The 20,678-nt window shown below is 40.2% G+C and overlaps 1 protein-coding gene across 1 annotated transcript in view; it reads right to left on the bottom strand.

Moving 5' to 3' along the window:
- galnt17 (polypeptide N-acetylgalactosaminyltransferase 17) overlaps window positions 1–20,678 on the bottom strand; it is a 477,425-nt gene that overhangs the window by 362,706 nt on the left and 94,041 nt on the right. The window contains exons 3-4 of the mRNA XM_063031853.1: window positions 17,319–17,485; window positions 14,575–14,749 (exon numbers count right to left, since the gene is read on the bottom strand). Coding sequence (XP_062887923.1) covers window positions 14,575–14,749; window positions 17,319–17,485 — 342 coding nt within the window. The remainder of the gene's footprint in view (window positions 1–14,574; window positions 14,750–17,318; window positions 17,486–20,678) is intronic.

Below are 20,678 nucleotides of genomic sequence, written 5' to 3'. Positions count from 1 at the left end.
TGGTTCCCTTGTTACTGCCATTCAAGCACTGGAAATTTGCCCTTACAGAATTCACAACGAATTTGAAATACAGAATAAATAAAATTCACTCTTATAGAATTTACTCGAAAAAACTAAATAAGTAAACGCACCATTTATTTTTTAAACTCGTACTTCCTGATGCTTGTGCAGATGACACATCTTTCTGGTAGACACTTTTCTAGGAACACAACCCCATCCACTCTGGTCCCTCTCATAATGCTGGGGTTATCTGTCACCTGTATTTAATTTAATTTCAGGGAGCTACTTCTCCATTTATGCGTTTGCACCTACTGTTTCATTGCTGCTTTTTTGCCCTCTCTTCTGTGCTTATTAACCATTCTTTTAAAGGAAATGTTGCTATACCAATTTAGGTCTCCAGTCCATCATTGACATTCTCTTTGTTGTCTCCACCTCTGCCCCTACGCTGCAACTGAAAACATGCATAATTTCTCACTTTTGTGTTCTGATGAAGGGATCTTGGCCCAAGACATTCACTATGTTTCTCTCTCACTGATACACTTTAATCTGCTAAGTACTGGACTCATGGAACCATAGAGCAATCTAGACAAAGAAAACATTCTTCGGTCCACCATGTTCATCGAAGACCAGTTTGCCCATCTACATTAATCCCATTTAACAGCAGTAGGACCATACCCTTCTATGTCTTCTTTATTTGTGTCTGCCTTAGTCCCTCTTAAGCATGGTGACTGCATCTGATTCCAGCAGATCCTCTGATAGAATGTTCCAGATAGCATTACCCAAAACATCCTTTCAAAACTATCCTCTGCCTACCATCACCCAGCCCATTTTGGATCCAATTAGCCAATCTACCTTGGATCCCATGTGCCTTAGCATTCTGGTTCAGTGTATCAGGCAACTCCTTGTCAAATGCTTCATTAATGTCCTGACAGTTTACTGCCCTGCTTTAATTTTCATTCTTCATCATTATCATTATGTGCCATATTGTATAACATAAACAATCATAGTCCCAATACCTTGATCATTCTTGGCAATTCTTTCCACAGAAGTGATTTGCTATTGCTTTCTTCTGGGTAGTGTCTTTACAAGACAGATGACTCCAGTCATTATTAATACTCTTCAGAGATTATCTGCCTGCCATTAGCAATCAGGACATGATATGCAGCAGCTGCTCATATGACCATCCACCACCTGAGCCCATGGCTTCACATAACCCCATTCAGAAGGCTAAGCAGGTGCTACACTTAGCCCAAGGGTGACCTGCAGGCTAGCGGAGGGAAGAAGCACCTTGCACCTCCTTTGGTAGAGCCACCACCCCACCACCCATTGTTATCTTCTCAAACATCTTAATTAAAGAGATGGGAGTTTCTCCACATCCTGATCATCCCTAATCTATTCCTGCCTTTCCAAATGAATACAAATCCTGTCCCTTCGATCTTTCTCCAATAAGTTCTCTTCCACCAATGTAAAGTTCACCGGCCTGTCCCCACTTCTTTTCTGAAGTAAAGGACCAGCATTCAATATTCTCCAGTCTTGGTACCTTGACCGTGGCTATCAAAGCGTTAAAAATCTGTCATGGCTCAGCAATCTTCTCCCTTGTTTCCCACAGCACTCTGCGATAGATCTCAACCAACCCTAAACTTTAAACACTTTGTAACCTAACACCTCCACCTTCTAAATAGTGACACACCCCAGGCTGCCAACATAGAACTTCACCTACATCCCTTGGCTCCACATCATAGGGGACCCATCCTTTCTCAAGCTCCCCTCTTGTTTCTAAGCAACGTTCTGTATAATTTGTTTGCTCGGACCAATCATTACTCTGAGCAGGAAATGTTTTCATGGCCTGAAAACTGCTCAGCACTTTAAATTTTTTTTGTAATATGCATGCTATGATTATTTAGAATGAAAATTGAAAATTCACATATTTACTGGGTCCTGCCGAAGGGGTTTCAGCCCGAAATGTCATCTGTATTTTTTTCCATCGACGCTGCCTGGCTTGCTGAGTTCCTCCAGCATTTTGTGTGTGTTATTCACATACTTCTGATTTTATTTATTAATTGAAGGGTACAATGAAATACAATACAACAAAGAAAACCTTTCGCATTTAATAAAAATTTTCCTGTTTTTCTTCATTCCAGCCGCGTGAAAACAGAGGCTATGTGTGCAGGAACATTTCAGTTACTGCGTGGTCTCGCTCGTACACAGCTTAGAGGGAACAGTACTTCCAACATACTCAAAGTTCAAAGCTCAAATGTCAAACTTAATTTATTATTAAACTACATGTATGCTACTATATATTCCCTTGAGATTCACTTTCTTGCGGACATTTACAGGAAAAAAGAAATAGAATTTTATGAAAAACTGAAAAAGGTAAAGACTGACAAACGTTGAAGTGAAATAAGCAAAGATAAGACAAACTATGTAAATAAAATAAAACTGAGAACGTTAGACTTATGAGACTAAAGTGAGACTAACTTGACCCTGACGGGTTGTAGGGTAATATGCTCCTGAACCTACCTAATGGTAATAGTGAGAAGAGGACATGGACTTCAGTGGTAGCGGTCTTTATAGACATTGCCACTTTCTTGTGGCAGCACTCTTTTTAAATGTACCCAACCATGGGGTAGGCTTTGAATGTTCTGGACTGGGCTGCATCCACTACTTTCTGCAGCCTTTTTCTGTTACTGGGCATTGGTGTTGCCATACCCGGCCTCAATGAAACAAGTTAGGCGATCCTCCACTGTGCATCGATAGAAGTTTGTCAAAGTCATATAATAATATAGAAATTTATAGTCATAGAAGAATGTAGAAGTTTGTCAAACTCATAGAATAACTTAAGATTCCCTTTAACTGCACCGAGCAAGAAGAATTCATGGCCTCTATATGCCATCCTAATTTGCTCTTCTTCACCCTCTATATTTCTCAAAGCACACACTTCATTGTAGTTGCTTACACACATCACAAATTTTAATAACTTTGTTATCCAAGGTTCGCTCATCTTGCCTTATTTACCTTTCACCCTTAGTTGTAAATGCTAACCTGAATTTTTGCTAATTCTCTTTTGAAAGACTCACTTGTAAGATATTGATTTACCCAGAAACTTCTGCTCCCAATTGCCACGTCCTCTCTGTGGCACAGAAATCAGGCTTCCCCTAACTTAGCATCGTAACTTGTGGATCAATCATATCTCTTTCCATTACAACCCTGAAACTTACTGAACTAAGGTCACTGTTTTCTGTTTCACCGTGCACAGTCAAGTGTTCTTGCACAGACACTACCCCCCACCTGCCCAGTTTCATTTCCTAAGGTCACGTACAGTACCTTCTCTGGTAGGTCGATTGATGTATTGTCTCAAAAAATTATATTGAATGCAGTTAATAATTTCTAGCCCATCACTAAGCCAATCCCAGTCAATATACAGCACCCATAAAAAGTATTCACCCCCCCCGGAAGTTTTCATGTTTTATTTTTTAACAACATTGAGATTTAATTTGGCTTGGTTTTGACACTGATCAACAGAAAAACACTCTTTCATGTGTGACGAGAATACACATAGATAAGATGTTAGCTGTCCTGTGTGATCAGCAGTTGGTCTGCCACCTGTCTTCAAGAGAGAGATAAGGAACACTATGAAACAGCATCTGGAGATGTGTAATGAAGGGACGAGAGAGAGAGCTGTCTGGAGCGGCTCCCCCCTTTGAACCCTGAACTGTTTGAAGTAGTGGACAGGCGATGCCCCAGCAGGGGGATAAAAAGGGACATGTTTGCTAAGGCAGGACACACACGACACCCGAGGTAACGAGACCCTGGAAGCGGTGCGCCTCTCACGAGTCGGTGGGAAGTACCGGACCTTCAACGCACAGGGTGGAAAGGTACGATCAGCGGGAACCTGGTGTGTGTCCACCCTCGCTTGGGTGCCGGGTTCACTGCAGAGGATCGACCGCATCTGGAGGAGGGGTCACAGTCGGTGACCGCAGGTGACATCACAAGGGACCCGCCCGGAAAGCTGCTTTGTGAGAAATATCGCCGGTCTGTGAGTGGAAGCTGTTTCTGAATGATCAGTCGTTCTCTCTCTCTCTCTCTCTCTCTCTCCCCCCACGTTGTCCATCGCCATGGCAACGATTACAGCGAACTGAACTACTAAATTGGACTGAACTTTGTGTCACTTTGAAATTGGTCATTTATCCCTAGACAACGATAGAGCTTGATTGATGCTGTTATCTTAATTCTGTGCACATGTGTGTTTATCATTGCTGAACTGTTGCATTTATTATCCTTTCGATTACTGTGTTGCTTGTTTCTTTAATAAAACTTTCTTAGTTCTAGTAATCCAGACTCCAACTGAGTGATCCATTTCTGCTGGTTTGGCAACCCAGTTACGGGGTACGTAACACATGTCAAAGTGAAAGCAGATCTCAACAAAGCGATCTAAATTAATTACAAATATAAAACACAAAATAATTGATTGTGTAAGTATTCACTACCTTTAATATGACACACCAAATCATCACTGGTGCAGCCAATTGGTTTTAGAAGTCACATAATTAGTTAAATGGAGGTCATCATGTGCAGTCAAGGTGTTTCAATAAAATACACCTGTAATAAAAATACACCTGTATCTGAGAGGTCCAACTGCTGATAAGTCAGTATCCTGGCAATAACTACACAATGAAGACAAAAGAATACTCCATGCATCTCCCTGAAAAGGTTATTGAAAAGCACAAATCAGGAGATGGATACAAGAAAATTTCCAAGTCACTGAATATTCCTTGGAGTACAGATAGGTCAATCATCAAGAAATGGAAATAATAGAGCACAGATGTAATGCTCTAATGACCTAGAGCAGGCCAACCTCAACCACTGAGTGACCGTGCAAGAAGGGGACTCGTGAGGGAGGCCATCAAGAGACCTATGACAGCTCTGGAGTAGTCACAACCTTCAGTGGCTGAGATGGGAGAGACTGTGTGTACTGTGCTTCACCAGTCACAGTTTTATGGGAGAATGGCAAAGAAAAAAAGGTAGTGTTGAAAAAATCTCACATGAAATCTCAGCTAGACTTTGCCAGAAGTCACGTGGGAGGCTCTGGCATCAGCTGGAATAAGGCTCTATGGTCTGATGAAACCAAAAATTGAGCATTTTGGCCGTCAGACTAAATGCTGTTTGGCATAAGCCAAACACCACACATCATCAAAAACACACCATCGTATCGTGAAGCATGGTAATGGCTGCATCATGCTGTGGGGATGCTTCATTGCAGCAAGTCCTGGAAGGCTGCTGAACATAGTGGATAAAATGAATGCAACAAAATACGGGGAAACCTGATACAGTCTGCAAGAGAACTGCAACTTGAGAGAAGATTTGTTTTCCAGCAAGTCATGACTCCAAGCATAAAGCCAAAGCTATATAAAAATGGCTTAAAAACAACAAAGTTAATGCCCTGGAGTGGCCATGTCAGAGTCCACTCCTCAAGTCAATTGAGAATTTGTGACTAGACTTGAAAAGTCCTGTTCACTCACGATCTCCATGAAATCTGACAGAGCTTGAGCAGTTTTGTAAATAAGAATGGGGAAAATTTGCGGTATCCAGATATGCAAAGCTGGTAGAGACCTAGCCACACACACTCAAGGCTGTAATTGCTGCCAAAGGTGCATCTATTAAATACTGGTTTGTGGTGGGGGGGGTGGTGGTGAATACTTATGCAATCCATTATTTTGTGTGTTATATTTGTTATTAATTTAATCACCTTGTCGAGATCTGTTTTCACTTTGACACAAAAGAGTCTTCTTCTGCTGATCAGTGTCAAAAAAAAGCCAAATTAAATCCATTGTGATTCAATGTTGTAAAACAATAAAACGTGAAAACTTCCAAGGAAGGGTGAATACATTTTATAGCATAGTAGGTAAAGATAAAATTTCTGACTGAACCTTTGGACAACCCAGCTCTTTATGCCTAAAGTAATTTGATTCCTATGGGCAAAAATGGAAAGGCAAGCCATCTATTGTGGTTATATTCCAAGTTCAAAGTTCCATTAGATATAACAGCTCTAAAATAAGTTTGGTTCTACTTCAGCAGGAGACCAGCAAAATAGCACAAGAAGTGGTGAATAATAAGTTTCAGTACAGTTGCCTATTCCAGAAGTTTCAAAGTGTAGAACTTTGTCTGCCACCAAGGTATTGGAAATTGAGGTTTTCATCGTTTGATTCACATGGGACCTAGCACCAGTAAGATTAATAAATAAGACATGGCAGTCTCCAAAGACAAAAGGGAGAAGACCAAATTTCTAAAAGACTAATCAAACAGGAGGATTAGAACTAAAGTGCACTGTTTAAGATTATCTTGAGTTTGGTGTCATTAGTTATTCTACAATTTTACTTGGCTTGAGTATGTTTTTGGGTAAACATGACATTTAAATTCTGCCTTTTTTAATCCAATCCTTTTTTTGTGAAGCAAGTTCTAAAGATTTTACAAAGATTTTTTTTTCAGACGATGTTACATGTTTATGTTTTGTGTCTATGCTCCAGGAAAGCAGAAAAGATTATTTGTGAAATTCTCAATGATATTTGTAGGAAGGAGAAAGTATTCACCACAGTCTTCCAGACAACAAAATACACCAGACACTCATTTTGCTCTTTGCTCAGGTTGGAATTAAATTAATCCCGGGAAGCATCATTGTTAGCACACCATATCTGCACCAATGCTGCTAAGTGGTTTTCAGCAAATAAAGAGAACTTAAATTTGCAAGGAGGAAAAAACTAAGATTCTGTGAAAATTGAATCTCAAAGCATTCACAAACTTGATACTTTGAAAAGCATCAATTATCATGTCATAGTTCCTGTATTATGTTGTCAACTGAAAAGCAAAATTGACCAATTTAGACGAAGGTTCTGAAAAGCACCCACCCTGATTGCTCTTAGCACAGACCATTAACCTACAAAGTGTATCAATCATGGTAAAAGCCTTTCTCTACAATCAAGTTACAAATGCCTTGGTATGAAATTACTTTGTTTGACAATGTACCTTCTATCTTCTACATGAGTACAGTAAAAACTTCAAGTGATTTTTGCAAATTTATTCAGGAATGGTCAATAAATTGAATTCCCTACAATAAAGTTTAGCTATTCCTAAAGAGTGTGAGCACTCAGATTTGAACCAGTTCAGACCCTGACACATTCACAAGAAAAGAGCACACACTTGTGAAGGAAAAAGTATCACTCTATCCCTCTGAACTCTTAAGATCTTCATTGTGTGCTGGTAGATAATTTTAACCAATATGGCTTCTTTGTTGTTAACTAAATTTAGTATTTCTTGAGGTGATGGTTGTAAGTGGTACACGTGGAATGCCTTTAATTTTGACTCTGGTTTATCACTGGACACCTACAATGACTTACCTCATTCCTCTGCTATTTCTAACTTCTGCAAAAACAAAATGTCTCCTTCCCCATATGAGCTTTTGTCATTGGTTTAACACCACATTTATGACCTCCCTAGCCTCTGATTTTCCCTAGTGTTCCTCTGAGGTCCAGTATTAAATGAACAAAGATGAAGGTTAGCTTAATTTGTTACATGTACATACATTGAAACGTCAAAACGTACAGCAAAATATTCAGCTTGCGACGAGGTTGTGCTGGGGGCAGCCCACAAGACTTGCCATGTTTATTGCACCAACATAGCATGCCCTCAACTCACTAACCCTAACTCATATGTTTTGGAATGTGGGAGGAAGCCCACACATCATGGGGAGAATATACAAACTTCTTAAAGAAGCTTGATCGTACAGTTGGTGCTTTAAGGTGTTGTACGAACAGCTATGCTGTCAAGTTGCCCTACAGATATATTCTCTAAATGATCCCAGATGGTTTCATCAAGGCCTGGTATGGAAGCACCAATGCTCGGGAAAGGAAAGGGCTACAGAATGGTGGTTACAGCCCAATCTAGAACATCCAAAGCCGTCCACACAATTGAGTACATTTAAATGGAGTGCTGCCACAAGAAAGCGGTATCGTCATTAAAGACCCTTACCATTGAAGGTTATGCCTTTTTCTCGCTCCTACCATTGGTTAGAACATACAGGCGTCTTAGGATCCATAACATCAAGTTCAGGAGCACTTATTACCCTACAGCCATCAGACTCCAAAACCAGTGTGGATAACTTCATTCACCACACTGCTCTGATCTGATTCTACAACCTACAGATTCATTTTCAAGAACTCTTTACTGTTCTCAGTATTATTTTGCTCCTTGTAACTCTATCCATTCTCATTCCCTTACCAGAATCTGAAGCTGACAAGACTCTTTAAAATTTTGGCACACATTGACAAAGAAGTGAATTTGTGACTGTATATTTTCTCCATCTCCATCTCTATCGCCATCACCAAGGTCGACACCTCTCAACTCTGTAGCAACACTTGTGTCCACCACCACCTCAGCTCATCCAGATCCCTTGCCTGTTATTTTCTTCCTGTCACACCATCCGTCCTGTAAATTTGGGCAGTATACTTTTCTTCACCAGTTCCCTGCCTTTCTTCACTGTTGAGCTCACAGACCTTTCCGTCAATGCTTCAGATTTGAAGTTTCAGTGTTTGTATTCAAGTTCCTCCCCGACCTACAGTATGGTGCAAAAGTCTTAGGTACATTTATATAGCTAGGATGCCTAAGACTTTTGCACAGTACTGTATATTATGCCTTTCCAGTTACCAAATAACACTTAATACCACTGAGTTAATACAAAGCTAAGTACTTATACTTCTGTTTCCCAACTACCTTCCTATTTTAACCAACATAGTCTTAGGTACCTGGCTAAAATATATATAGCTAGCTATAGATATATATATATATATATATATAGTGTGTGTGAGTGTGTGTGTCTAAGACTTTTGTGCTGTACTGTAGCTATTTCTTTTCTCTTTTACCTAAGCAAAAACTCAGCTAAGACTACTTTTATTCGAATATGTGCTTTTAGATGTACTTTTCTTTCCCTGCCATTCATCCTACTAACTACTTCTGATTTACTACTGGTGACTGTGATTTCAGCTATTCGGGTATTAAATTTTAACTCCAAAGGCTCTTCATTTCATTCAATCCTCTTCCACCTTAGGAATCCCTTCTAAATCCATCTTTATGGTTAAGCTTCTCCAGATATTTCAAGAGTCAAATTCTAGTTGCCAATGATAAGCAAAAGAAATTCTATCGATGCTGGAAATCCAAAGCAACCCACACAAAATGGCGGAGGAACTCAGCAGCTCATGTAGCAACTATGGAAATGAATAAACAGTCAACGTTTCTGGTCGAGACCTTTCTTCAGGACTGAGAAGGAAGGGGGAAGATGCCAGAATAAAAGAAGTGGCAGAAGGTGAAGGAAGCTAGCTGGAAGGTGAAAGGTAAAGCCAGGTAGTGGGAAGGTCAAGGGCTGGAGAAGAAGGAAACTGATAGGAGAGGACAGTGGACCACAAGAGAAAGGGAAGGGGAAGGAAAGGGACCAAAGGGGAAGTGATAAGCTAGTGTGAAAAGGTCAGAACGGGGAATTATTGGAGGGAGGTGTGGGAAAATTGTTTTACCAGAATGAGAAATTGACATTCATGCAATCAGGTTAGAGGCTGCCAAGACAGAATATGAAGTGTTGCTCCTCCACCCTGAGAGTGGTCTCATCATGACACAAGAGGAGGATATGGACTGACATGATGGAATAGGAATGGTCATCTGAATTAAAATGTTGGGGCACCAGGAAGTTCTGCTTTCGGCGCATGGAGCAGTGGTGCTCGATAAAGACGTACGCCGGTTTACGACGTGTCTCACCACGTAGAGGAGGCGGTATTGGGAGCACCGGGTACAATAGATGACCCCAGCAGATTAATTTACAGTCCTGAAGAAGGGTTCAAGTGAAAAATTGACTGGTTGTTCACTTCTGAGGATGTTGCCTGACCTGCTGAATTCCTCCAGCATTTTGTGTATGTTAACAACAGGAATTCTGCAGATGCTGGAAATTCAAGCAACATACATCAAAGTTGCTGGTGAACGCAGCAGGCCAGGCGGCATCTATAGGAAGAGGTGCAGTCGACGTTTCAGGCCGAGACCCTTCGTCAGGACCCTGTCGTCCTGACGAAGGGTCTCGGCCTGAAACGTCGACTGCGCCTCTTCCTATAGATGCTGCCTGGCCTGCTGCGTTCACCAGCAACTTTGATGTATGTTGTTTTGTGTATGTTGCTCTGATTGCCATGGCCATTGCACTTTATTTATCTACATGCGTTGAATTTTCTCTGTAACTGTTGGACCTGATTCTGCATTCTGTTCTTCTTTATCTTTCTGAACGACCTCACCTCAATGTCTTTGTCTGACCAGATGGCATGCAATCAAAAGCTTTCCTCTGTATTGCAGTCCACGTGACAATAATGAACCAATTACCAATGTTATTGAAAACTGACATTCATGGAATTACAGTGTTGGTACCTGCTAGAAATATTGGAAATTGCACAATAATCTATAAGAATTTGCTTTCCTATGCTAAGTTCCTGCCAGTTCAGGATTCCAACATGCATGCAGAACTCTTAAACTTGCTGGGTAAGTTCTGCCAATGATTTCTCCGTAACAGCTGCTGAACTCCACATAGAATCTATGGAATCTATCATTAGATCCGAGCCAGGGTTTGCTAATATTGGATTTGTGGGTCCATTTACTTAACAAGTGTTTTACAGATATGAGAAAGAAAGAAAATAATTTTCTGAATTGTGTTTAATTATTTGTTGACTCTAAATGCTTTTCATTAATCAAAATTGTAGATTTCAGTTGATTCTTTTGCATTTATGATTTTTTAAATCTTCTGACTTTTAAGATATTTATTTGATTTCAATAGTATATCAATTCAAATCAATACTGAGGGGCACTCAGAACCAAATTCTTATCAGCTTTCCCACATGTCAGCACTGGGGAAGAGTCCTTTCCACTTTTCAGATTGCTTTCCAGCTATTTTATTTGTGAGACTTGTTTCTTCTCACCACCCACAACTTCCCATGGGGTCCAATTATGTCACACAAGTCCTGCTGCCAAGAAAGCAATTGCAAAAGGTCATGAAAGCTTAGATCCAACGGATCCAGCCTTCTGGCTACAGATTAGACGCTTGGTAACTTTCGTATTCTACGACAGAGTTTCCACTCCATCCCTCACCTCATAACATCACGTGCCTTCACAAAACCTCATCATACCTGCATCATCAACCCAAGCTTAACTCTGGTGGTGCATTTGGGTGGTAACATGCTTTCAACAAATTTCAAGCCATTGATTCATGGAAATTTAAGGCACAGAAAGAGGCAACTCAACCCACCGTACCTGCACTCTTGACTTTTGCCTTGCAGGCAAGGCACTGTTTGTGCATCCTGACTGCTTCTTGTCTTTATTCTTTGCTTGCTTTCAAAGCTGGACAAGTTATCACTCTAGTAATAAGCTCCCTACCTGAATGTCTCCCATTGGTAACTCACCAATTGTAACATTCAATAGCTCACAAAAATTTACAGATATCTGTGATGCACTTGACAAAACGTAACTGCAATGCTTTATAGAAGTGCCAACATATCTACTGTATAAGCAATTATCAGAGGAGCACAATACCCCAATTTACTGCTGGGGCAGTGGAACTATTTTTACCATGAATTCCTAAGGGAGCTCTGATGTAAGAGAACAAGGTGCTCTGAGCATTAGGCAGGCAGCTGCAATTTTTAAAAATGCCAAAGCTCTGATCCAGTATCCTTGTTTATTCTGTTGTAGATAGATTCACCTAGACCCAATAGTGGTGAGGATCAATTTCTTCATAATTACAATTAAGTGTATATATATATATGCAGTATATGGCTACTTACTACCCACAGAGTCATAGGTGGTTGCCATACAGTCACACTGACTTACCTGGTTATAATTCACAGCCTTTATTTCTTTGCTCATGCTCTTGTGTCCTCAGTTGCCTTTCCTCCCTGCGGATAACTACTTTTGACAAACAGGCTACATATTTAATTTCACTGATCACCATCTGTGTTCTGTCACCAATGACTCTTACAAATTTCTACAGATGCACAGTGAAGTGCATTCTGGCTGGAAGCATCGCAGCCTGTTATGGGGCTCCGATGCACGGGATTGCAGGAAGCTGCAGAGGGTTATAAGCTCAGCCATCTCCATTTTGGGCACGATCTTCAGCACCATCAGGACATCTTCAAGAGGTGGTCCCTCAAAAAGGTGACATCCATCATTAAGAACATTCACCATCTGGAACATACCCTCCTCTGTAAATTTTTGTGGGCTAAGGCACCGGTGACCCTTGTTTCCATCCAGGGGGTCAGTGTGGACATGGTGGAGGATTACAAATACCTGAGGATACGAATTGACAATAAACTGGACTGGTCAAAGAACACTGAGGCCGTCTACAAGAAGGGTCAAAACCGTCTCTATTTCCTGAGGAGACTGAGGTCCTTTAACATCTGCTGGACAATGCTGAGGATGTTCCACAAGTCTGTGGTGGCCAGTGCGATCATGCTTGCTGTTGTGTGCTGGGGCAGCAGGCTGAGGGTAGCAGACACCAACAGAATCAACAAACTCATTCGTAAGGCCAGTGATGTTGTGGGGATGGAACTGGACTCTCTGACAGTGGTGTCTGAAAAGAGGATGCTGTCTAAGTTGCATGCCATCTTGGACAATGTCTCCCATCCACTACATAATGTATTGGTAGGGCACAGGAGTACATTCAGCCAGAGACTCAATCCACCGAGATGCAACACAGAGCGTCATAGGAAGTCATTCCTGCCTGTGGCCATCAAACTTTACAACTCCTCCCTTGGAGGGTCAGACACCCTGAGCCAATAGGCCGGTCCTGGACTTATTTCCTGGCATAATTCACATATTACTATTTAACTATTTATGGTTTTATTGCTATTTAATTATTTATGGTGCAACTGTAATGAAAACCAATTTCCCCCGGGATCAATAAAGTATGACTATGACTATTACTGCCATCAAGGAGGAGGTACAGGAGCCTGAAGACCCATACTCAGTGTTTTAGGAACAGTTTCTTCTCCTCCATCATTATATTTCTAAATGGTCTATCAACTCATAAGCACTACCTTGTTATTCCTTTCTTTTTGCACGATTTATTTATATTTTCACAATTTATAAATTTTAATCTATAAATTTGATAAATATTTTTGTCTTTGCATGATATTGCTGCTGCAAAACAGATTCCACATCATATATCAGTGGTAATAAATCGGATTCTGATTCTAAATTTATCTTTGCTGTAAAGATATCTGCTACAGTTACAGTAACAGGCAGTGCATAAAACAAGCAGACCATTCAAGCCACTTTCCAATACCTTTATTGTGCAAGAAAGTGAAGGGGACTGTGAAACACACACAGATAGAATTAAGGTCAGTAGAAACAGAACAAGGAAAAGAATGAAACATCCCTACTTCGAAGTCCAACAAAGCAGCTGTAAGCTGGATTTAACCTGGGGAGTTTTGAAAATGAGAATAAACAGAGACTGAGTTGCTTGTTTGCAAGAGTAGGGAGCTTGAAGAAAAAGCAGAAGCAAGACTTTGTTTCTATCTCCAACGCTGAGGGTTGCCAGGTATTGATCGAGTTGATGGCAGGTCCTTTAGCCCATCATAGGCTCCTCCAACAGGGGTGAAGTTCAAATATATGACATTACTACTGTTATTGCGTAAGGTGTCAAGGAGAAGGAGTCAACAGTCTGGGTAGCTGCTGTGTGATGGTGTATGTAACAGTACGTGAAGATGACCAGAGGAATCTGCAGTGAAGATCTCTTGAGCCTCTGCTGTCGAAGGTGCAGACCGTCTCCTCTGCCCTTTGCAGGCTGAGTCAGAATGAAGTTTTTTATCACTGTCATTTATGATACAAAGTTTGTTGTTTTGCAGTAGCAGTATAGTGTAAAGACATAAAATTATGATAGATTATCAAATAATAAATAGTGCAAAAACAAAGGAATAACAAGGTAGTGTTCGTGGATTAATAGACCATTCAGAAATCTGATGGCAGAGGAACAGAAGCTGCTTCTGAATTGTTGAGAGTGTGTCTTCAGGCTTCTGTATCTCACCAGTTGGTACATGGAGGGAGGGAGCTGAGAGTGATGTTGACCGAAAGTAGGAAGTTGAATTAGCTGTGTGAGCACTCTGGTCAGCATGGACTCTTTGGGCAGAAGGGCCTGTTTCCATACTGTATAGGTCTATGTATTGCATTTTATAACTTCAATTTATGTCAAATTCATGAACAATGCTGTTCAAAATCATTTTTTATTCTCCATACATTGTTAAATGTGATACAAAGTATTAACAATGTGAAGTGCAGACTTTCGATATCTGTTGCACATCACAGTTCCTTGGTTATAATGAGGAAGAAGCACTGAAACAATAAGCTATGATAAACCCTGAACCCTTTAACATTCAGGAATATGTGACTCACCAAGTGATAAGAAAATCCCCCAACTTTAGTTATCAATTTAAATCGGAGCATATCGTTTCTGTGTAAACAAAAGGGTGATGTGAATTCATTAAAATTCTGCGCTGATTAGTAACCACTCACCAGCCCGCACTAAACTCCACATGGGCATCAAAGAAGCCTGTGGCGTGTGCTGTCGCAGCTCTCCATCCCTGGACTCGAGCTCGGATCAAGCCTTCCCGTTTTTGATTCCGCACCACCTTCACCAGACCAGGGTATCGCTTGTGCACGTACTCTTCTAGTGGAGCCTTGAGTTCTTCTGTTCAGGGTAATTAGAAACAGAAAAAAATAGTATGAAACAATAGCTATCAAGAAATGGATTGTTTTAAATGTTTGAATTTCCTCAATTTCATTATTACTATGATTCAGGAGACACAAGGGACTGCAGATGCTGGAATCTGATGCAAAAAATAAAGTGGTGGAGGAACTTAGCAGGTCAGACAGCATCTGTGGAGGCAGATAAATAGTTGTTCAATATTCAAAGTTCAAAGTCAAGTTCAATTTATTATCAAAGTACATATTTGTCACCATATAGACCCTGAGATTAATTTTCTTACTGGCATACTCAATGAATTCAATAACCATAATAGAATCAATGAAAGGCCAGACCAACAGAGTGGACAACCAGTTTGCAAAAGACAACAAACTGTGCAAGTACAAAAAGAAAAAAAATGAAATAAGAATCATAAAAAAATAAATAAACAATAAATATTGAGAACATGAAATGAAGAGTCACTGAAAGTGAGTTGATAGGGTGTGGGAACAATTCAGTAATGGGGCCAAGTGAAGTTGAAGTTATCCCTTGTAGTTCAGGAACCTGATGGTTCAGGGATAATAACTCTTCCTGAACCTGGTGGTGCAAGTCCTGAGACTCCTGTACCTTCCTCCTGATGGCAACAGTGAGGAGAGAGCCTGACTTGGGTGGTGGAAGTTTCTGTTGATGTATGCTCCTTTTCTGCGACTGTGGCATCGTCATCAAATTTAAAAATAGCACTGGAGCTGCACTTAGCCTGCTTGAAGCAGGCTGGTATTTCAGACTACCAAAGCAAGAGGTTAAAGATCTCAATGAACACCCCAGCCAATTGATCAGCACAGGGCTTTAGTACCCGGCCAGGTACCCCTTCTGGGCTGGATGCTTTTTGTGGGTTCACATTTCTGAAGGATGCTCTCACATTGGCCTCAGAGACTGAAATCACAGGGTCGTTGAGGCCTTTGGGAGGTTGTGATGGTTCTCCATGGTTTAAAGGTCAAAGTGATCATAATAAGGCATTGAGCTCATCTGTAAGAAGTGATAGCATTCAAGCCCTGCCACAGCTGTCAAGCACCCTTCATTGATTCAAGTTTAGTCTGGAATTGCCACTTTGCCTGTGAGATAGCTTTCCAGAGATTGTACCTGGATTTCTTGTAATTTTATTGGTTGCTAGACTTAAATGCTTTGGATCTGGCCCTTTGGAGTTATTTTGAGTTGAGACCTTGCCTCAAAACTGATACTTTTATTGTATTGAGAAACTGCACTCCTTAACAACAAATTTCTTGAGAAAGTAAGCATTACTTGAATGCCATTAATACTGGTAATCTTCAGATGTAGAATCAATAGAAACGGCGGAATTCACAGGAAACCTGTGTCCAATAAATCAGCACAATCCTGGTCAGGTTTACTTTCTTGGCTATATTCTATTTCTTCCCAGCACGCACAATCTGTCTCAAAAATGCCAAACAGATGTGGTGTCTGTATCTGTTGGGCTAACATTCAGGTTTATTGGGAGGAGAACATTCAACTACTTGGAGGTGGACAGACTTGCCTTTCTAGATGGTGAAATAGGCTGCATGTGTAGCAATAGACCAGTCCAGACTAAGGGAGAATCAGAAGTCTCCCTTAACCAGGATACAGGCTGAAAGGATTGTACAATGGATGCAGTTGACAGAATGGTTAAGTCACTGTGCTAATATCCAGAGCTAATACATCAATCTCATCATTGCTGGTTGGCAAATAATTAGATAACTAAATGAATGTGGACTTTAGAGAATCTACTAGGCGGTTGTAATTACCTCCCAATTCACTAATACCCTTTAAGGATATAAATCTTCCGCCCTGACTGATCTATACGTGTCTCTGGACCCATTAATGTGGTTGTCTTTAAATGAGATGTGGCTGAATTTAATTCAGATATGGTCTTGCAAGCTAATTATTTCAATGAGTAATGAAGATTGGACGAGCGATGTTGACCTTGCCAGCAATCATCACATCCCATAATAGGTTAAAAGAAAAGATTGGGTAAAGATTGTGGTGAAGAGACAGGATCCCTCATAAGGAAGCAATCTTTGAAGGGATTTGACATGGGCTTTGAAGGGAGACAATCTCAATAATATATTTTACTTGTAGGAACACAGGAATAGCACAGCCAACAACATCAAATAAAACAAGATGTTATCCATTCCACCTTCCTCACTCAAAATTGTCACACCTAGTCTAACTGCCTGCCATAAACCATTGCCTCCCTAATACACTACACTGCACAAGGCCAAATACATATACTGTACCTCCACTTCCCCAATTGTCATTTTATCACTATCATTCTCTTCATTTGTAATTCTTCTCTGCCATCTTACTCTTATTAAATCACACTGTTGAGAGCAATTTAGCTGCAATTTCATGGAAGCCATCACACCGAATCTCAACAATTAGAGACTTTATCCCTCAAGAGGGAATGAACATGAAACATGGACAAACAGTTCCACAAAAGCTTTCACATAACATCAAAAGCAGAAACAATGTCAGGGCCATAATGAATGAAGCTTGTTGCTACATGTTTTGATGATTACCTTACCATCATCACTGTTGTCATCTACAAGGATAATTTCTTTTAATAGATGAGCTGGAGTGTGATTCACTGCACTGTGCACAGAGCGGAGGATGACTGACAGAGCTTCATTCACAAAGATGAAGATAAGGGAAATCTGTGGAAGATTCTTGGGGTAGCTTAATTCTTTGCACCTGAGGAGAAAAGTAATATAAATTAGGCCCCTTGATTTTTTTGATAGTGTCACCCACACAGTGACTAGCATACCAGGTCTCTACAGGTATTACATACAAGCAGGGGGAATTTGCATTTCATAACCTGGAATCTTTCTCAAAATCTTTACTGCAGAACATTGTTATCTAAAATGTAGTATTCCAATTTGCAGGTTTTGAAGGGCATCATTACTCAATACAGATGATTCACATTCTTGGTATTTCTTATAGTTAATCTTAACAGCAAGATACAGCAGGTTTGCTGAAGTTGAACCTGAATACAAATTCATTATAAATCCATGTACGAGATGAGTCATAAATTTTAGGTTACTGGATTGAAATAGAACTAGAAGTATATTATTGAGAAAAAGTTATAATTTACTCTTGCATGGGAGATATTAAGGTGGAGTGGGAAACAGCAATGGTGAGGCTGAAGGAGGGAAAGAGACTTAACGAAAGATCAGTTTGTGACATGTTTTGAAGCTTCAAAATACTTCAAGAAAGAATGATACATATTTTCCCCAAACCAATCTCCATGGTTTGGATTTTCCCTTCTCAGGGAAATCCCTACCATGCAGTAACATAGATGCTGTCTAACTAGAGGTAGAATGAATCAAGAGATGGGAGGGATAGGGGTGAATGTTTATGGAATTGTGCCATATGGTATATCAAAGTAACAAAGTTCAAAGTACAGAGTAAATTTTATTATCAAAGTACATATATCTCACCATATACAACCCTGAGATTCATTTTTCTGTGGGCATACTTAGCAAATCTATAGAATAGTAACTATAACGGGATCAATGAAAGGTCAACCAGAGTGCAGAAGGCAACAAACTGTGCAAATGCAAATAAAAATAAATAGCAATAAATAATGAGAATATGAGATAATGAGATAATGAGATAAAGAGCCCTTGAAATGAGATAATTGGTTGTAGGAACATTTCAATAATGGGCAAATGTGTGTAGTTATCCACTTTTATTCAAGTGCCAGATGGTTGAGGAGTAGTAACTGTTCTTGCACCTGGTGGAGCAATTCCTGAGTCTCTTGAACTCTCTATCTGATAGCAACAGCAAGAAGAGAGCATGACCTGGGTGGCAGGAATCTCAGATGATGGATGCTGCTTTCCCATGACTGCGTTTCATGTAGATGTGCTCAGTGGTTGGGAGGGCTTTACCTGTGACGTACTGGTTCGAACTCGCAACCTTTTGTAGGATTTTCTGTTCAAAGGCATTGGTGCTTGTGTGATGGCATGGCAATTAGCCGAATGATGCACTTAACCAGGGTTTGGTGTGAAGGCTAGGTATGGCACTCTTTAAGTGGGAAAGGTAATAGAAAAGCACCCAGAATGTCACACTGAATAATTCTCATGGACTTCAAAGCAGGAAGTACTAAGCACTAATTTTAAACTATTCATTTCCAAAAACATTCAGATTGAAGTATAGATTAGAACATTACAAATGAGATTATATAAAATTATAATATCATAAGACAAACACTGGAAAATATTGTGAAACCATATTTAAAATATTTTTAATGCTTCAAGCCTGAGATAACTGATGTAAAGCACATGTTATTTTCTTCTGTGGTCTTTAATTTGGTCTTCTCTTTCACAGTCTTTCTTGGTCTCTATCCTATCACTCCATCTTAATATCTCCCGTACAAGTTGTATATAAAGTTAAGTTATGACTTTCTCAATAATATTCTTCCAGTTCTATTTCAATCCAGTAGCCAAATATTTGTGACTCATTTCTTACATAATGAGCTAGATTGTGTGGTCAATTCTTCATCTGATCATACAAAAGATCCAATCAAGAACCTATGATAATGCCACCAATTTGTTCAGATAACACAACAGTCTAAAGTGACATGACTGAAGTACTAGCTTTGTTTCTTGTGTTGCCACTAAAGTTAATATCTGTTCAAATTGGGGTAGTGGAGGTATAATTTGTCCATCAGTGCTGATCACCCCATCCTTGACCAGGCTCTTCCACCGTGAACACGATCTGTTATGAGTCAACATGATGCTTTCAGATCAGGTCATGCACAGCGCATACCTCCGTCACGCTGCTCAGGTGTGTTTCTGGGGTACCGGGGCTAGCGACCCTTGTGCCTGTTCTCTGAGCAGCAGTGAACCGCCTGATTGGCCTACCAGAGTTCTCTTTGGGAACTAGTTGACTTGATCAGCATTTCTGATCTGGCTATTGTTTACAATTGCACTTTAAAAAAATCCCACCATTTTTTGTGTCTTTCAGTCACGATACACTTTTTGCTCCATATGAACATTTTGCCACAAAGAAGCTTTCCATAGTAAGCAAAAGAAAAGTCATACTTCATATTCAAATTCTACCAAACACAAGATGGAGCAGTCGAGCAGATTCCACAAAAAGAGCCCTGTATCAAAACTACAATACAGTTCAGTACAAAATCCGTCCAGGATATGAAGCAAATGCATGACACTATAGTGAGTTCTGCTTCCAAGATGAAACAATGGAAAGCAACTTTATGGCATTGTTCAATATCTTGTTTCTGATTGCAGCTGAATGAGGAGTGAAGCAATAAACAGACTGACGTCAGAGCACATAATACTCTCCAAGCTTGGAACAAACTGATTATTAATCTCAGAATTGTACGGTATATGGTGACATATATACTTTGATAATAAATTTACTTTAATTGAAAAGACAAAATAAATGTTCTGCTGACATTTTTCTTGAATCAGTTTCATGTTTTGCTTATATCCATTCCTCGCTGATTAAAGTGTTGAGGAAGACACTGAGGCGAGTGAGTGTTCAGCGCCATCTGCCAGCCTCTCACTCACTGCTGCCAGAGGAAGGTGTCTGCGTCTGACTGTTTCTCACTTCCTCTTGCTCGCTGCTCCTGAGGAAAGGCCCCTGCGTTCAAATGGTCTCTCTCTCCCCCTCAGTATTGAATTCTGGGTCTGCGGTTTGTGGATTGGACTGTAGTTCCTGGTCATTCCTTTCTTTGTTGCTATTTTGCTACTTTGGAGTGGTCTGCAGATAAGGAACACTGAGCAGAACTGAATATGGACTCTTTCAATTTTGTGTTTTATTCTCTGTGTTTTCACTCGTTCTTTCTTGTTATCATTTGTGCGATTTTTTTGCGCAATGGAGTTTGATGTTCTTGTTGCCATTTGCCGTTTTTTTGCACATG

Source organism: Mobula hypostoma, chromosome 23, assembly GCF_963921235.1.
Source record: "Mobula hypostoma chromosome 23, sMobHyp1.1, whole genome shotgun sequence".
Lineage (NCBI taxonomy): Eukaryota > Metazoa > Chordata > Chondrichthyes > Myliobatiformes > Myliobatidae > Mobula > Mobula hypostoma.
This window is presented reverse-complemented; position numbering and strand designations above follow the sequence as displayed.